This window comes from Penicillium atrosanguineum (assembly GCF_028827265.1).
Source record: "Penicillium atrosanguineum strain IBT 20685 chromosome Unknown utg000004l_segment0_segment0, whole genome shotgun sequence".
NCBI classification, from domain to species: Eukaryota; Fungi; Ascomycota; class Eurotiomycetes; order Eurotiales; family Aspergillaceae; genus Penicillium; species Penicillium atrosanguineum.
The window spans coordinates 1,316,925-1,328,858 of NW_026623136.1; the positions used below are offsets into that span (position 1 = coordinate 1,316,925).

The 11,934-nt window shown below is 48.6% G+C and overlaps 6 protein-coding genes across 6 annotated transcripts; 3 read left to right on the top strand and 3 right to left on the bottom strand.

The window, feature by feature from the left end:
* Window positions 1-137: 137 nt before the first annotated feature.
* Window positions 138-2,209, bottom strand: N7443_005803 (alpha-L-arabinofuranosidase A; the record flags this gene model as incomplete). Its single annotated transcript, XM_056885859.1, has 2 exons — window positions 138-527; window positions 584-2,209. The coding sequence occupies 2 exons, from the start codon at window positions 2,207-2,209 to the stop codon at window positions 138-140; spliced, it is 2,016 nt and encodes a 671-aa protein (XP_056741307.1).
* Window positions 2,210-3,329: 1,120 nt separating this feature from the next.
* On the top strand, window positions 3,330-4,287 carry N7443_005804 (SDR family oxidoreductase; the record flags this gene model as incomplete). Its single annotated transcript, XM_056885860.1, has 2 exons — window positions 3,330-3,613; window positions 3,669-4,287. 2 exons carry the CDS (start codon window positions 3,330-3,332, stop codon window positions 4,285-4,287), a joined length of 903 nt encoding a protein of 300 aa, XP_056741308.1.
* Window positions 4,288-4,726: 439 nt separating this feature from the next.
* On the top strand, window positions 4,727-5,550 carry N7443_005805 (uncharacterized protein; the record flags this gene model as incomplete). Its single annotated transcript, XM_056885861.1, has 3 exons — window positions 4,727-5,048; window positions 5,103-5,204; window positions 5,255-5,550. 3 exons carry the CDS (start codon window positions 4,727-4,729, stop codon window positions 5,548-5,550), a joined length of 720 nt encoding a protein of 239 aa, XP_056741309.1.
* Window positions 5,551-6,396: 846 nt separating this feature from the next.
* N7443_005806 (uncharacterized protein) lies at window positions 6,397-7,531 on the bottom strand (the record flags this gene model as incomplete). Its single annotated transcript, XM_056885862.1, has 2 exons — window positions 6,397-7,335; window positions 7,385-7,531. 2 exons carry the CDS (start codon window positions 7,529-7,531, stop codon window positions 6,397-6,399), a joined length of 1,086 nt encoding a protein of 361 aa, XP_056741310.1.
* A 1,213-nt stretch (window positions 7,532-8,744) lies between these two features.
* Window positions 8,745-9,788, top strand: N7443_005807 (uncharacterized protein; the record flags this gene model as incomplete). Its single annotated transcript, XM_056885863.1, has 4 exons — window positions 8,745-8,809; window positions 8,894-9,062; window positions 9,128-9,400; window positions 9,453-9,788. 4 exons carry the CDS (start codon window positions 8,745-8,747, stop codon window positions 9,786-9,788), a joined length of 843 nt encoding a protein of 280 aa, XP_056741311.1.
* A 107-nt stretch (window positions 9,789-9,895) lies between these two features.
* Window positions 9,896-11,594, bottom strand: N7443_005808 (carboxylic acid transport protein; the record flags this gene model as incomplete). The annotated part of the gene is made up of 4 exons (XM_056885864.1): window positions 9,896-10,558; window positions 10,618-10,796; window positions 10,854-10,984; window positions 11,041-11,594. 4 exons carry the CDS (start codon window positions 11,592-11,594, stop codon window positions 9,896-9,898), a joined length of 1,527 nt encoding a protein of 508 aa, XP_056741312.1.
* Between the last annotated feature and the right edge of the window lie 340 nt (window positions 11,595-11,934).

Here is an 11,934-nt window from a genome sequence, read left to right on the forward strand (position 1 = left end):
AGATCATCGCGTATTCGAAATGACATTGGCCAACCACGGGATAAGATAAAAAAACAAGTGCTAAAAAGAACCCCTGTACGTCGTACTCCAAGCACCAATTACCCATTCGAATGAAAAGGGCATCCAGAAATATTGTATCATGTCGCGATCAAAACAGCGACAGCCCATGGCGCCATAGTAACCGAATAATTCCCATGATCGCCCGTCAAGTTAGTAGTAACCGGCATGACCGTTACATCATAAGGTTGATTACCCTCATTCTGAGAACCACCCAGCATTTCCAATCTTCCCGACTCAGTCTTCGGAATACTGACAGTGACATTCTGTTCATCTGGTCCGTAATTTGCTAGCTTCATATAGTATTTGGAATCGGTCTTTGTGGCCACCCAGTAAAGTGGGCCAAAGTCCGCGGTGGAGTTGACTGGAAGAACAGTGTTTCCTTTGTTTGACGAAAACATTTGCTGCACGTAGTAGGATGTTGAGAGTGTAAGTGTCTCTGGACTCGAGTTGAAGCCATACATGGTGGGCTGTATCATAATTTAGTATCGTCTGTGTGGTAATCGCCGTTGGAAGATATACTTACCGACCACGATATGAATCCAAAATGTTCCAGCAACGGTGCATATGCTGCCATTTGCACAATATCACTGTTTCGCTCCATGCCCATCATGTATATAGCCTCACTGCAGCTACCTTGCATAAATGACCAGTAAGTTCCGAGGGCACTGGACGTATTCCGACACCCGTATTCACCAACCATAACAGACTGATTTCGGGGCTGGTTGTCAAATTGATTGAACAGGGCAACGAAGTCATCAGGCTGGCGATACAAATGTAGATCGATGATGACATTCTGTGGCAGTGGCGACGGCAGACACGAGTAGTTGCCATTAGACGCGACGAGTGTGATATTTGGGTACTTGTCGTGTATCGCCTTGTAGATCTGATTGAAACGATCCGGGTATGTATCACAGCCACCAGTGAGATCATCTTCGTTGCCAATTTCCACAAAGTCGACTTTCCAGGGCTCCTTCCGACCGTTATCAATGCGCATCTTCCCGTAATGAGTGTGTTCACTTCCGAAAAGGTATTCCATCTCATTCATGATGTCATCAACGAAGGGTTTAAGATCGGACCCAGAAACAATACCCCCGTAGGACTTTCCAGACCAGATAGCCAGGAGAGGAGCCATGTTCATATCTTCGCACCACCATAGGTACTCATCCAAACCAAGCGCGTCCGTGTTTGGATAAAACCAATCGCTTTCGCGTCCGGGTCGGTCAACAAGAGGGCCGATGGTCGTGTTCCACTTCCATCTACTGTCGATCTCCAAGCCCTCGATGTTGTTGCCGCCTGGAAATCGAAGAAATGCTGAGTTGACGTGATCAAGGGCCGTAGCTAAATCGTGTCGCAATCCGTTATCTCTGTCATTATAAGTCGGTGGGAACAGCTGGATCAAGCCGAAGTTCAATGAACTGCCAGCGACTTTCGATCCATCGATGGTCAAATGCCACTCATTGTCCCCATCTGGGGATTCGGTGGAGTTGAACGACGTTTCAAATTCCCTGAACTTTGAGCTGGTGCTCTTGACAGTAAGGTTGTGATCGGCATACACAATACCACTGACGGATCCGACGAGTTGCAGGTTGACAGTTCCAGAATAGTCTCCCTTCATCCAAAACGAGCTTTTATACGTATGGTTCATGACTGGAACACCGATGTATCCGGTGTTTGCGAAGCCAGCGTATTCGGTAGCACCGTCAGGCACAGAGACCTTGAGTGAAGAGGTGATCGCGTCGCTCACGGGGTTTGACATGTCCTGAGAGATCTCGACATCTCCGACTGGCGCGTATGAAGTCATTCCCAGGCTCGTGCCTTGGAAGCCGTTATTTTGTAGCAGCTGACCGTGAATTCCGCCGTCGCCTTGACAGCAAGTGGTTAGTGCTCGTTCGCTAGCTTCATGGGGCCCAGCATACCAGAATGATCCATTTCCTGAAAGATTTGTTCCGTTAATGATTCGCTTGTGAACAATGAGTACCCATGAATGAAATACCTCGAACATTACTCCATACAGTAATGGGCTAGATTTGTTCCCTCCTTCCCTCCCAACAGTGAGGGTCACCGGCTCGGAAACATTGCCATTGCTGATCCCCTGCACGAGACCGACCGTTGATCCAAGGCAGAGATAAGCCACGCACCCTGGCCTCATGATGTCTTAGGATTCAAATAGCCGGCGTGATGATGGCATGTGAAGAGAGAAGAAGTCCTCTCAGGAGATTCGGGGCCTGAATGACCGAAGCGTTCCTGGAGAGGCACCTGACATCACCTCAGGGTCTAATTCGCTGCATTCAATATTCGTTGCCCGGTTCTTGATAGAGAGGACATCATGGATCTGGATTTTTGTGGGGTGCAAATCAGATTGTTTCATACACGCGTTAGCTTTCTCCCTTTGCCCAACCCAACAGGGACACCCAATGGAATACCATTCTGCCTTTGATCTTCCGAGATAGTCCAGCATATGCTACTTTTCTGAATAACTAATTCAATTCTATTATGGGGCAATTTGTCAATTTTTTGCCAGTCTGAGTGTAAGATCGCATCTTTGAAGTCATGACGTAGGTCATAATTTCGCCTGGCGAGCAGGCGCGTGTTTGTACAACCAGCGATCTACTTTGTGGAAATAAGCTAATATGATCTGAATCTATAGAAATTCCGAACTGAGTCACCATCATCATGATTCAGAGAGGGAAATTAGGCTAAAAGCCAGCATGCGTTGTGAGGCAGGGTTGAGTCCGAACACGCCAACTATATCCGTGGGTGCTGTGGTCGTTGAGAACCCCGGGTACATTGGCAACAAGCATCTAGAGATATATGGATAGACGATTCGTATCTCTGAATGCTATGAGAAAGAATGCATCGATGATGCTACGATCACAATCCGAAGGTGACAGGCAATTCCTTGGGCTGGCCAATCACCGGGCACTCCGAAGACAGCGCGCGAAGCCGAAGCCGCTCGGGGCCCCACATCTATACATCTCCACCAGTCAGGGACTGTTTTCCATTGTATTTCGATGCTTCAAGCCCTGATTCACTTGTATCGGTGCATATGGAGAAATGCTCGACATCTGACCCTTGTCTTGACTGGCTCGATTTGGGCAATAGGTGGAGTTCATGGAGTTAGATGAAAGTCCCCGTGGTCAATAGACCTTGCTCCCGTGAAACCATCAACCGATAAATAAGACCTTCCTCCCTGTGATCTCGCTACATCCAGATCAAACCCAATATCAGCTGCCATCTTGTCTGCCTCTATTCCCGAAACCACAAATATCATGTCTCCTCAAGTCTGGCTCATCACTGGTACCTCGTCTGGTTTCGGCGCCGAGTTTGTGAAAAGTGCTATCGCTCGTGGCGACAAAGTGATCGCAACAGCTCGCAATGTCGAGAAAATCAATCATCTCAAAGACATTGGTGCCGCGACCATGCAACTTGATGTCACTGCCTCTCAGGCGGAGCTTGATCGCAAGGCCAATGAGGCCATTTCCATGTATGGCAGGATCGACGTGCTGGTAAACAATGCCGGCTATACACAATTCGGAACCATTGAAGAGAGCAGGTAAGCACACTTGCCTGTGATGCTTATCAAGTCAGCACTAACGCAACCACTGGAGCCACGAGGAGTGGTTCACGCAGTTTAATACTAATGTCTTTGGAACCCTGAATACAACTCGGTCATTCCTTCCCCACTTTCGAAGCAACAAGTCGGGAGCAATTGTGTTCATTGGATCAATGGTCGCTTGGGATGGTGTTCCAATCGTTGGGGCATATTGCGCCTCTAAAGCCGCCCTTCACTGCACGTACCCACTAGAAGATATGAGCGAGATACCTGCTAACACCGTCGCAGATTCTGTCGAATCGCTCCAGAAAGAAGTTGGCCCCCTTGGCATCAAGACTCTCCTTGTTGAGCCTGGAACATTCCGCACTGATCTTCTCGCCGCCACCAACAGAAAATCTGCCCAGTCCAAATACGCCATCGCCGACTACAAGGCTTTGACTGAGGCTGTCGAGAATGGCTTCGCAAGCCTGGATGGAAACCAAATCGGGGACCCGGTAAAAGGTGTGGCTCTAATCATTGATCTGGTCAAGGGGAAGAATGTCGCAGCTGGAAAGGAGTGGCCGTCTCAACTTCCTATCGGATCTGATGCTGTCGGGGTTATTCGTAAGAAGTGTGAGGAAACTCTACGGGAGTTGGAGCAGTGGGAAGAATTGGCAAAGTCAACGGACGCTTAGACTCTAGGCATAGCTTGAGGAGTAAAACACAAGTGGACGAATTGGCCTTTTTCAATGCTTCCCTTTCCTTCAAATACAGAGCTGATGGCTTTTTTATTCAAGTTGATGTAGTTTGCGAGTTTGAAAATTTAACAAAATTTCCCATCAGATGAACAAAGGCAGCTTGGAGAAAATGGGCAAAGAACAAAATTTGAAGGAAAGGGCAACCAACGACAAGGTCGGTCAGCTGACCCCTGCGTTTTGTGCAGAGTTCAGGAGCTATTCTATAGGGGAAACACAGATTTGCCATTTTTCCTCATTGAGCTGTACTCGTGTAAACTACGCTGGAGTGTGATTGCGGCCCGGAACTACCAGCCCGCTTATCTCCGTATCTCCGAGTCAGTCTGACCCGTTCATCTTGGCTGTAGTGTGTCTTGCTCGTCAACACACGAAAGAAACCATGGAGCAAAAATTCATTTTCATGAATGGACTTTCGAATGATGAGGAGTCCAAGAAGCTCATGCGTCGCCATGTGATGAAGGGCAAGAATGCTGGGAAGAAGCTTCACCGTCGCTCAAGGCTGGAATTACAGGTCACTCGGAGTCGACCAAACGTCGCGACTGATTCTTTACACATCTGCCGCGACCTCAGAGAGGAGTATCATTATGCAGATTGGAGATATGTATCTCCCGACAGGCTTTCAATCGATTTCGGGAATGCATTCTTGACTTTCTCCCTCCCTGTGGAAGTCACGCCATACTCGCTAGAAGTCATCAACGAATGTGAGAGCGACCAGTTCAGCATTTCATACAGTCTGTGCTGACAGAACTTTGAAGACTTTATTTATACTTCCGACAGAATATATCCGATCAAGCTTGGTGTGTCATTACACGATGCCAAATTCTTGTGGCTGAAGGTTCTATTCGAGAGCGAGGCCAGTAAGGTCGCAGCTTCTGACAGATATTCCATTTGCTGAACCATGCCGTAGCATATCATTGCAGTCTTGCGTTGATGCAGGCGAGCAATGAAATTTTTCATTGCAATGGCCAAAGCTCACCCAAAGCGCTGTATCATCTATCTCAGACCTTCTCCCAAGTCAAGAAGAGGCTGGAAGGCGAGAACGCGTTGTCAGATTCTACGATAGCGATTGTGATGTCGCTCATCAATCAAGAGCAAATCAGACAGCAACACGCCGCTGCTGCAGTCCATGTCAAGGGACTCGAAAAGATGATTGAGCTCCGGGGGGACTCGGTCAACTTGAAGGGAATGCTCCGCTCGTATTGAAAATTTGCAAGTAGGTAGTTCGAACGACGATCTTCCATTCACTCAGACTCCTAACATTCTGTTTCTTTAGAACTGACATCATCTTTGCTTTCCAACACGGAGGGCCAACATCTTTCTTTCGCGATCGCATGGATCGAGTTCGAAATAGCTTGTGGGCTCAAGAAGTACGTCTCGATCACAACTCAAATTCTTGCTCTAGTCGATACGATCAGCTCGACCCCTATCTTCGTGGGATATTGTTGGATGTGATGAGCATCTGCTCGGTGTTCAACCAATTCGGCAACAAAACTGTTGACTACATGATCTATCTGGAGGCTTTGATATCGCTTTGTTACCGTTTGTTGAAATTTCGCTCATTAAATGACGCCAGATCACATTTTGATGCACAATCCGCATATCACATTGGGTTGACTATCTTCATGATGACCATGTTCCTCCAGTGTGATCGTCGCCGGATACTTAACTACAGCCTGATCCCTGTGTGTCTCAAGACTATTGTTCAAGACGAACTACATGAGCATGAAGAGTATTTTTCTCTTTGGCTTATGATTATTGGCGGGATCTGGATCTCGAATGAGCCTGAGAATGTATGGCTTGCTTCAAGGCTACGCGTGACGGCACAGCAGCTCGGTCTTGACTCTTGGGAGATGGTCAGAGACTCTGTTCGCCAATATCCGTGGATAAATGGTCTACATGACCAGCCAGGTCGTGAACTGTGGAAACGGATATACAATCTTGACTAAAGGCCACAATATATTCTCATTTAGCATTGGAGTAGTTGCGCTGAAGCTTTCAAACTGAATGGTCGAATGCAATCAAACCATCCTTGACTAACAGACATGCTGTTCACCAAGCAAAGCTCTGCCCAACCAGCTTCTCAGAAACCTCCCACAACTTCTCTGCCTCCTGACTCGAAACAGCAAGGGGCCTGGTTGAATCACTGATCTGGCAATCAGCAAGGAACACGCCCCAGTGCTCTGTGCCATTCTTCGTTTCTCTGGCCCCATTTCCAAGCTTTGGATCCAGCGCCGCGACAAGACTGGTCGAGGCTCCTGCGCCAAGAGTTTTATAAGTGAATACGCCACTCTCACTCATCTTCTTGATTGCCTCGAGAGTCTCAGCGGCGAAGTTTCTTCCAAGTTCCGTGGGGATAACTCCGGGGTGCACGGCGAGAGACACGATCCCGTGCTTCTCGTAAAGCCGCTTCGTCGCACCGATACTAAACAGGACATTTGCGACCTTGCTGCGATTGTATCCATCTAAAGGAATGTAACGTGCCTCTCCAATGTCCTTGTAGCCCCATACCTTGAAGGGTTGTTCAATAGGCTGTTCTTCTTCCGGAAGCTCCTTGTTCATCCTGTCGAAGTTCATGTCGCTCCAGCGCATGTTTGACATCCCAGGCGATCCAGAGCTCACGTTCACAATTCGGGTGGCACCTTTGGGATTGTGCTTGGAAGCTTCGATCATCTTCGGCATGATCAGGCAGGTGAAGAGCCAATGTCCGATGTGGTTGGTTGCGAAGTGCAGTTCGATTCCGTCCTCGCTCAAGGTCCGCTCTTGCACGCCCATGACACCAGCACTGTTAAGAAGAATATCCATGGCAGGCAAGTCATTCCAGGCCAAAACCTCTGCAGCGGCAGTGCGGACGGATTTCTGGCTGGAAAGATCCATCTGCAGAGCGCGGTAGCTCACGTCAGGCGAGTCTGCCTTCAGAACTTCGATGCATTCTTGGATCTTAGAGGGGCTGCGACCGGCGATGATCAACTTTGCAGGAGACTGGGCGGCCTTTAAAATGGTTAGGCCATTTCAGTGATAAAGAATGAGTCGAACTTACAAGAGCTTGCGCAGTCGAGAACCCGATTCCCCCACGATTCACGCCAGTGATGATGACCGACTTGCCGCGAATCTGGGAGAAAAATGCTTTTGTCACCTCAAGGCCCTCGGTGTTGGCATTAAATTCAAAATGAGTTGTGGCTGCCATTTTTCCTGTGATAAAGCTGAGAGAAGGGTGAACGAGTTGGCATGAGACTATTGAATCTTCAATGTGACTTCCAATGTAAAGTGAAGATGTCCACTTGAAGTTATGAACCAGAATTACCGCCTATTTATGTTTTTTTTTTTTGCGGCCCCGGGCCATAGTTTCGTTGATTCTTGTCATGAGGTCCTGATCCTGCGTGCAGCTACCGACGGAGCCAATGAGAGATTCACTGCCTAATTGGGAATGGCGGAATCAGGAGTGTCTGACCAATGGGAGATTCGTTTCCTATTTAAGTAAAGTGAGATCGATCTTTCAGGTTCGCCATGTATTCTTTGGAGATTTGATCTAACCGTGACCATCTTCCTCTCGGACATTAGCACGGAGGTTCCTAACTCCACTCCGCACAGCAACCTCCACGCGAGTCGGATAGAGTTCGTTTAGAACAGTGCATATCCTGTTTTGAAAGACGATGTGCCATAAGTTCTTGATGTCTCATTGAATTACTTCCATAATTATACGGCTACGAATTATGCGGCTCCCCTGACCAACGATCTCTTCCTCGATTCACAATTGATGATTCTTTCGAGCTAGAATCAAGGCTAACAATAGCCGGATGAGTGGTGAACCAGCAGGCACAACATGAAAACTCTCGCGGCTTATGCCCTTTATCCACCCTGTCCGCATCAGAACTAAGCTAGACAGTAGCCAAATTCATCAATCGAGATCAAAGAATTCGATCCCAGATCGTGAACTTTAGACTTGTTACCTGATACACGTATCAGATCCTCAAAATTTCCCCGAAAAGCGACTTTGAGGTTTTGCACTCCTGACAAATAAAAAAATGAGGCCGCGAGGGGAGGACAGGAAAAATGGTTTAATAGACCTCGCAGTAGAGACCCACTCCTACACGCCTTAGAGATATCTTAATCCGGAAGGCAGATGTGGGCCATGGGTGAAGCCTCGATATCTTGATCAAATTGGATCGCAGATACGGAGACTCGTTCTCGTAAACTACTCCATGATTCTTCAAACCTATTCTGCTTCATTCATTCCCCTTCTGTTTCCTTCCGACTGCATGTGAATCACGGTTGACCTTTCATACCATATTAGGTCACGTGATGGGCTGGTGTCAGTCAACTAGTTGGCGCTTTTGAACCTTCTCACGTCTCCAAGAGAAGAAAGGGTTATTCGGAGCCCTGAAGCTACATAGCCTCCCATGTCTCTGCAAGACGCTCCACAACCGAGTGGCACAGGTCGTCTGCTGAATATTTTTAAAGATCGGTGAGAAAGCACATTTCTGTCGAGTTGTCTCGATTACATTGGACGTGCTTCGTCATTCGTCACAATTTGCTAATTAATGACCAGTTCCGTTGAAGATCACGGGGTTGGATGGTCGAGCCTATGGGACTCGGGTGAAAGCGACCTATGGGACCGAGGCAAGGCATCTCCAGCCCTAGTGGATATCATTGAACAAGAAAGCGATCTTATCAACCCCTTGAACCAAAATGGCTCGAGGAAGAAAGCAATCGTTCCAGTATGTTTATCCCTGCGTGAGAATACACACCAAATAGAACAAATAACTGACTACCGAGGTAACAGGGTTGCGGACGGGGATATGACGTGGTCATGTTAGCACTGCATGGATTCGACGCCTACGGTCTGGAGATTTCGGAAACGGCTGTCAAGGAAGCTGAGGCTTATGCATTGGCTCAGATAAAGAGCCCGTCTGCTTATCATTTTAGATCTGGGGAGCATCGGCAGGGTTCGCGTGGGTCTGCGACCTTTTTGAAGGGAGATTTCTTTTCCTCTGATTGGGCTTTCACGGAGGATATTGGTGGGTCGACGAAGTTTGATCTTGCGTATGATTATACCGTGAGTTAGAGTTCCTTGAAATTGGTGCTCGGCGTCGTTGACAATCATTGAGTTTCTATGTGCTCTCCACCCCGAACGACGGAAGGATTGGGCAAACAGTATGGCGCGGATCGTTAAGCCTGGAGGTTTGCTTATCTGTCTTGAGTTCCCATTATACAAAGACCCAAGTCTTCCTGGGCCGCCATGGGGCCTCAAGGGGGTTCATTGGGATTTGTTATCTCAAGGGGGCGATGGTGTGGTGTGGGGAAATGTAGGGGAGGATGGTAAGGAGGAGGCTACCGAGCATTGTGAGAAGGGCGCCTTTCGAAGGATCTTATATGCTAAACCCGCTCTCTCTCATGAAGCGGGTAAGGGAACGGACATGCTAAGTGTTAATCAACGGAAATAAAAGTATTGGCCCACTGGCATCTCATTTCAATGCTGTGTAAGTGGTATAAAACAGTTCTGAACCATGTCATCTAGTCTTCTCCTTGTCCAAGCATGATTGTAATCCATTCACTTTCTCTGTTCTTTCATCTCCATCTCATTCATCGCATGATCATCACCAGCCTCCAAGTCCAAGCTCTTTGCGGGGGTCAAATCTTCCACGCCAGCCACAGCACTTTCAAAGCGACGGCCGCGTTTCTCGGGCCCAATAGCAGTGGTGAACATGATTCCGAGGGCGATGATGGCTGTAGCGACACCCATGACGGGACCATAAGCTGAGGCACGAGCACCGGATGCTGTGGTCACCCAAGTGTGTTCCGCAATGGCGTTCACAATCTGCGCCGACGGGGAGCTGATCATGTTGCCAAGTTGGTAAGTGAGGCCAGGGAAGGAAGATCGGAATGCCGGAGGGGACAGCTCGTTCAGATGGATTGGGATCACTCCCCATGCTCCCTGGATGAAGAATTGGATGAAGAATCCGGTCGCACTCAATGCGCGTTCACCTTCTGGGAGGATCCATGCCGGGATCATAAATGCCGAAAGCAGAGCTGCAACAATGATGGCACGACGGCGGCCCACGAATTGCGATAAGTATCCAATAATTGTCCCACCGACGCATGCTCCGGTCTTCATGAGAATTGATGCCCGTGATGCCCCAGAGTTGTCGAGCTCTTTCTGGGTGAGCATGAAGGTGGTATATGAATCTTGTGAGGTGTGGGAGTAGAAATTAAACTGAGAGTGTCTCAGTCAGTTTGCATTGCGCAGAATGGCAGGCACTGCCTTGCACTCACCCAGGTCATGAGAATGACACAATAGACACACATCCGCCACTCCTTGCCCACCATGAATTTTGTCTCCTTCCAGAATTCACCCGCGCTTGTGTACCGCTTACCAGCCTTCTTGGCCTCGAGAAACTGCTTCGACTCTGGAAATACAATGCGCAAAAGGCCAATTCCAATAGAAATACCAGCTAAAGTATATCAGTACAGAGCAGTTCCATATCTTTCATTATCGGATTTCGGTTTACCTGCAATCCAAAATACTGTCTTCCAGCTATCCGTTGAGCCACCGACGCCCAGGTTGGCACAAGCTGCGAACACGTATCCCAGTGAGTACCCTTGCTGAAGGATTCCGGACATGAGGCCACGCGCATTGACACTGAAATAAACAACAGATCAGTCAGGGGATCCCTCATTGAGAAGTGAATGACTTACGGGCAATGCTCCAAAGCCATGGCTATAGCATTTCCATATACACCTCCCATGAACAGACCAAAGAGACTTCGCACTGCCAAAAATTGCTGGAAGGTATGGCTGTAGATCGTGGCAACCTGCAACACTCCGAGGACAATCATGTTCACCACCATCGGCCATTTTCGACCATACCTGTCACCAGCCAGTCCAAAGAGAGCAGCACCAACGCTTCGGAGGAGGAGGGTAAGCGTGATGGCAGTCGTAACATCTGTCTTGGAGCGGTCATAGTAGTCGGAAAGCTTCTTGGTCTGGATGGAAAGGGCATGGAAGTCAAAGGCATCGGCAGTCCATGCTGCTAGTCCGACCAGAAAGAAGAGCCAGTCTCGAGCAGATAGCTGGGCCATCAAACTGATCGGGTTTTTGAGAGGCTCTGGTGACTGCCATTCTGCGTGAGATTCGCCAGACTCGTTGATGACTTCCACGCGCTGCTTCCAAATGAAGAGATCTTTGAAAGACTGCACGGCTGTGGGCAGGATGCCCTTGGCGATAGGCTCTGCCCTATCGTTTGAAGACATCTGCGGGTATTTACAGAAATAATGCTGAAATATGGGATGGTCTCTTCAAGGTAGAAGTAACAGTGAACCTGAGCTGATCTTGTACCATCTGCAGGATCATGCTCTGAGTTCGCTCCTTCTACTTATACACGTTCTACAACCGCGCAACCCCGCATCATCCCTCCGCATCATCCTCGTCGTCTATGCCGAGTACCGACTACCCCAGACATATCCCGAGATACCACGCGGGGACATACCACTCCACTGGCAGGCCAAGATGGTGCCAAGCATCTCGGCCATCCGTGCCCCTCCAATACCAGGACACCATACGATAAATATCCCGCACATCCTTCTTGGACAA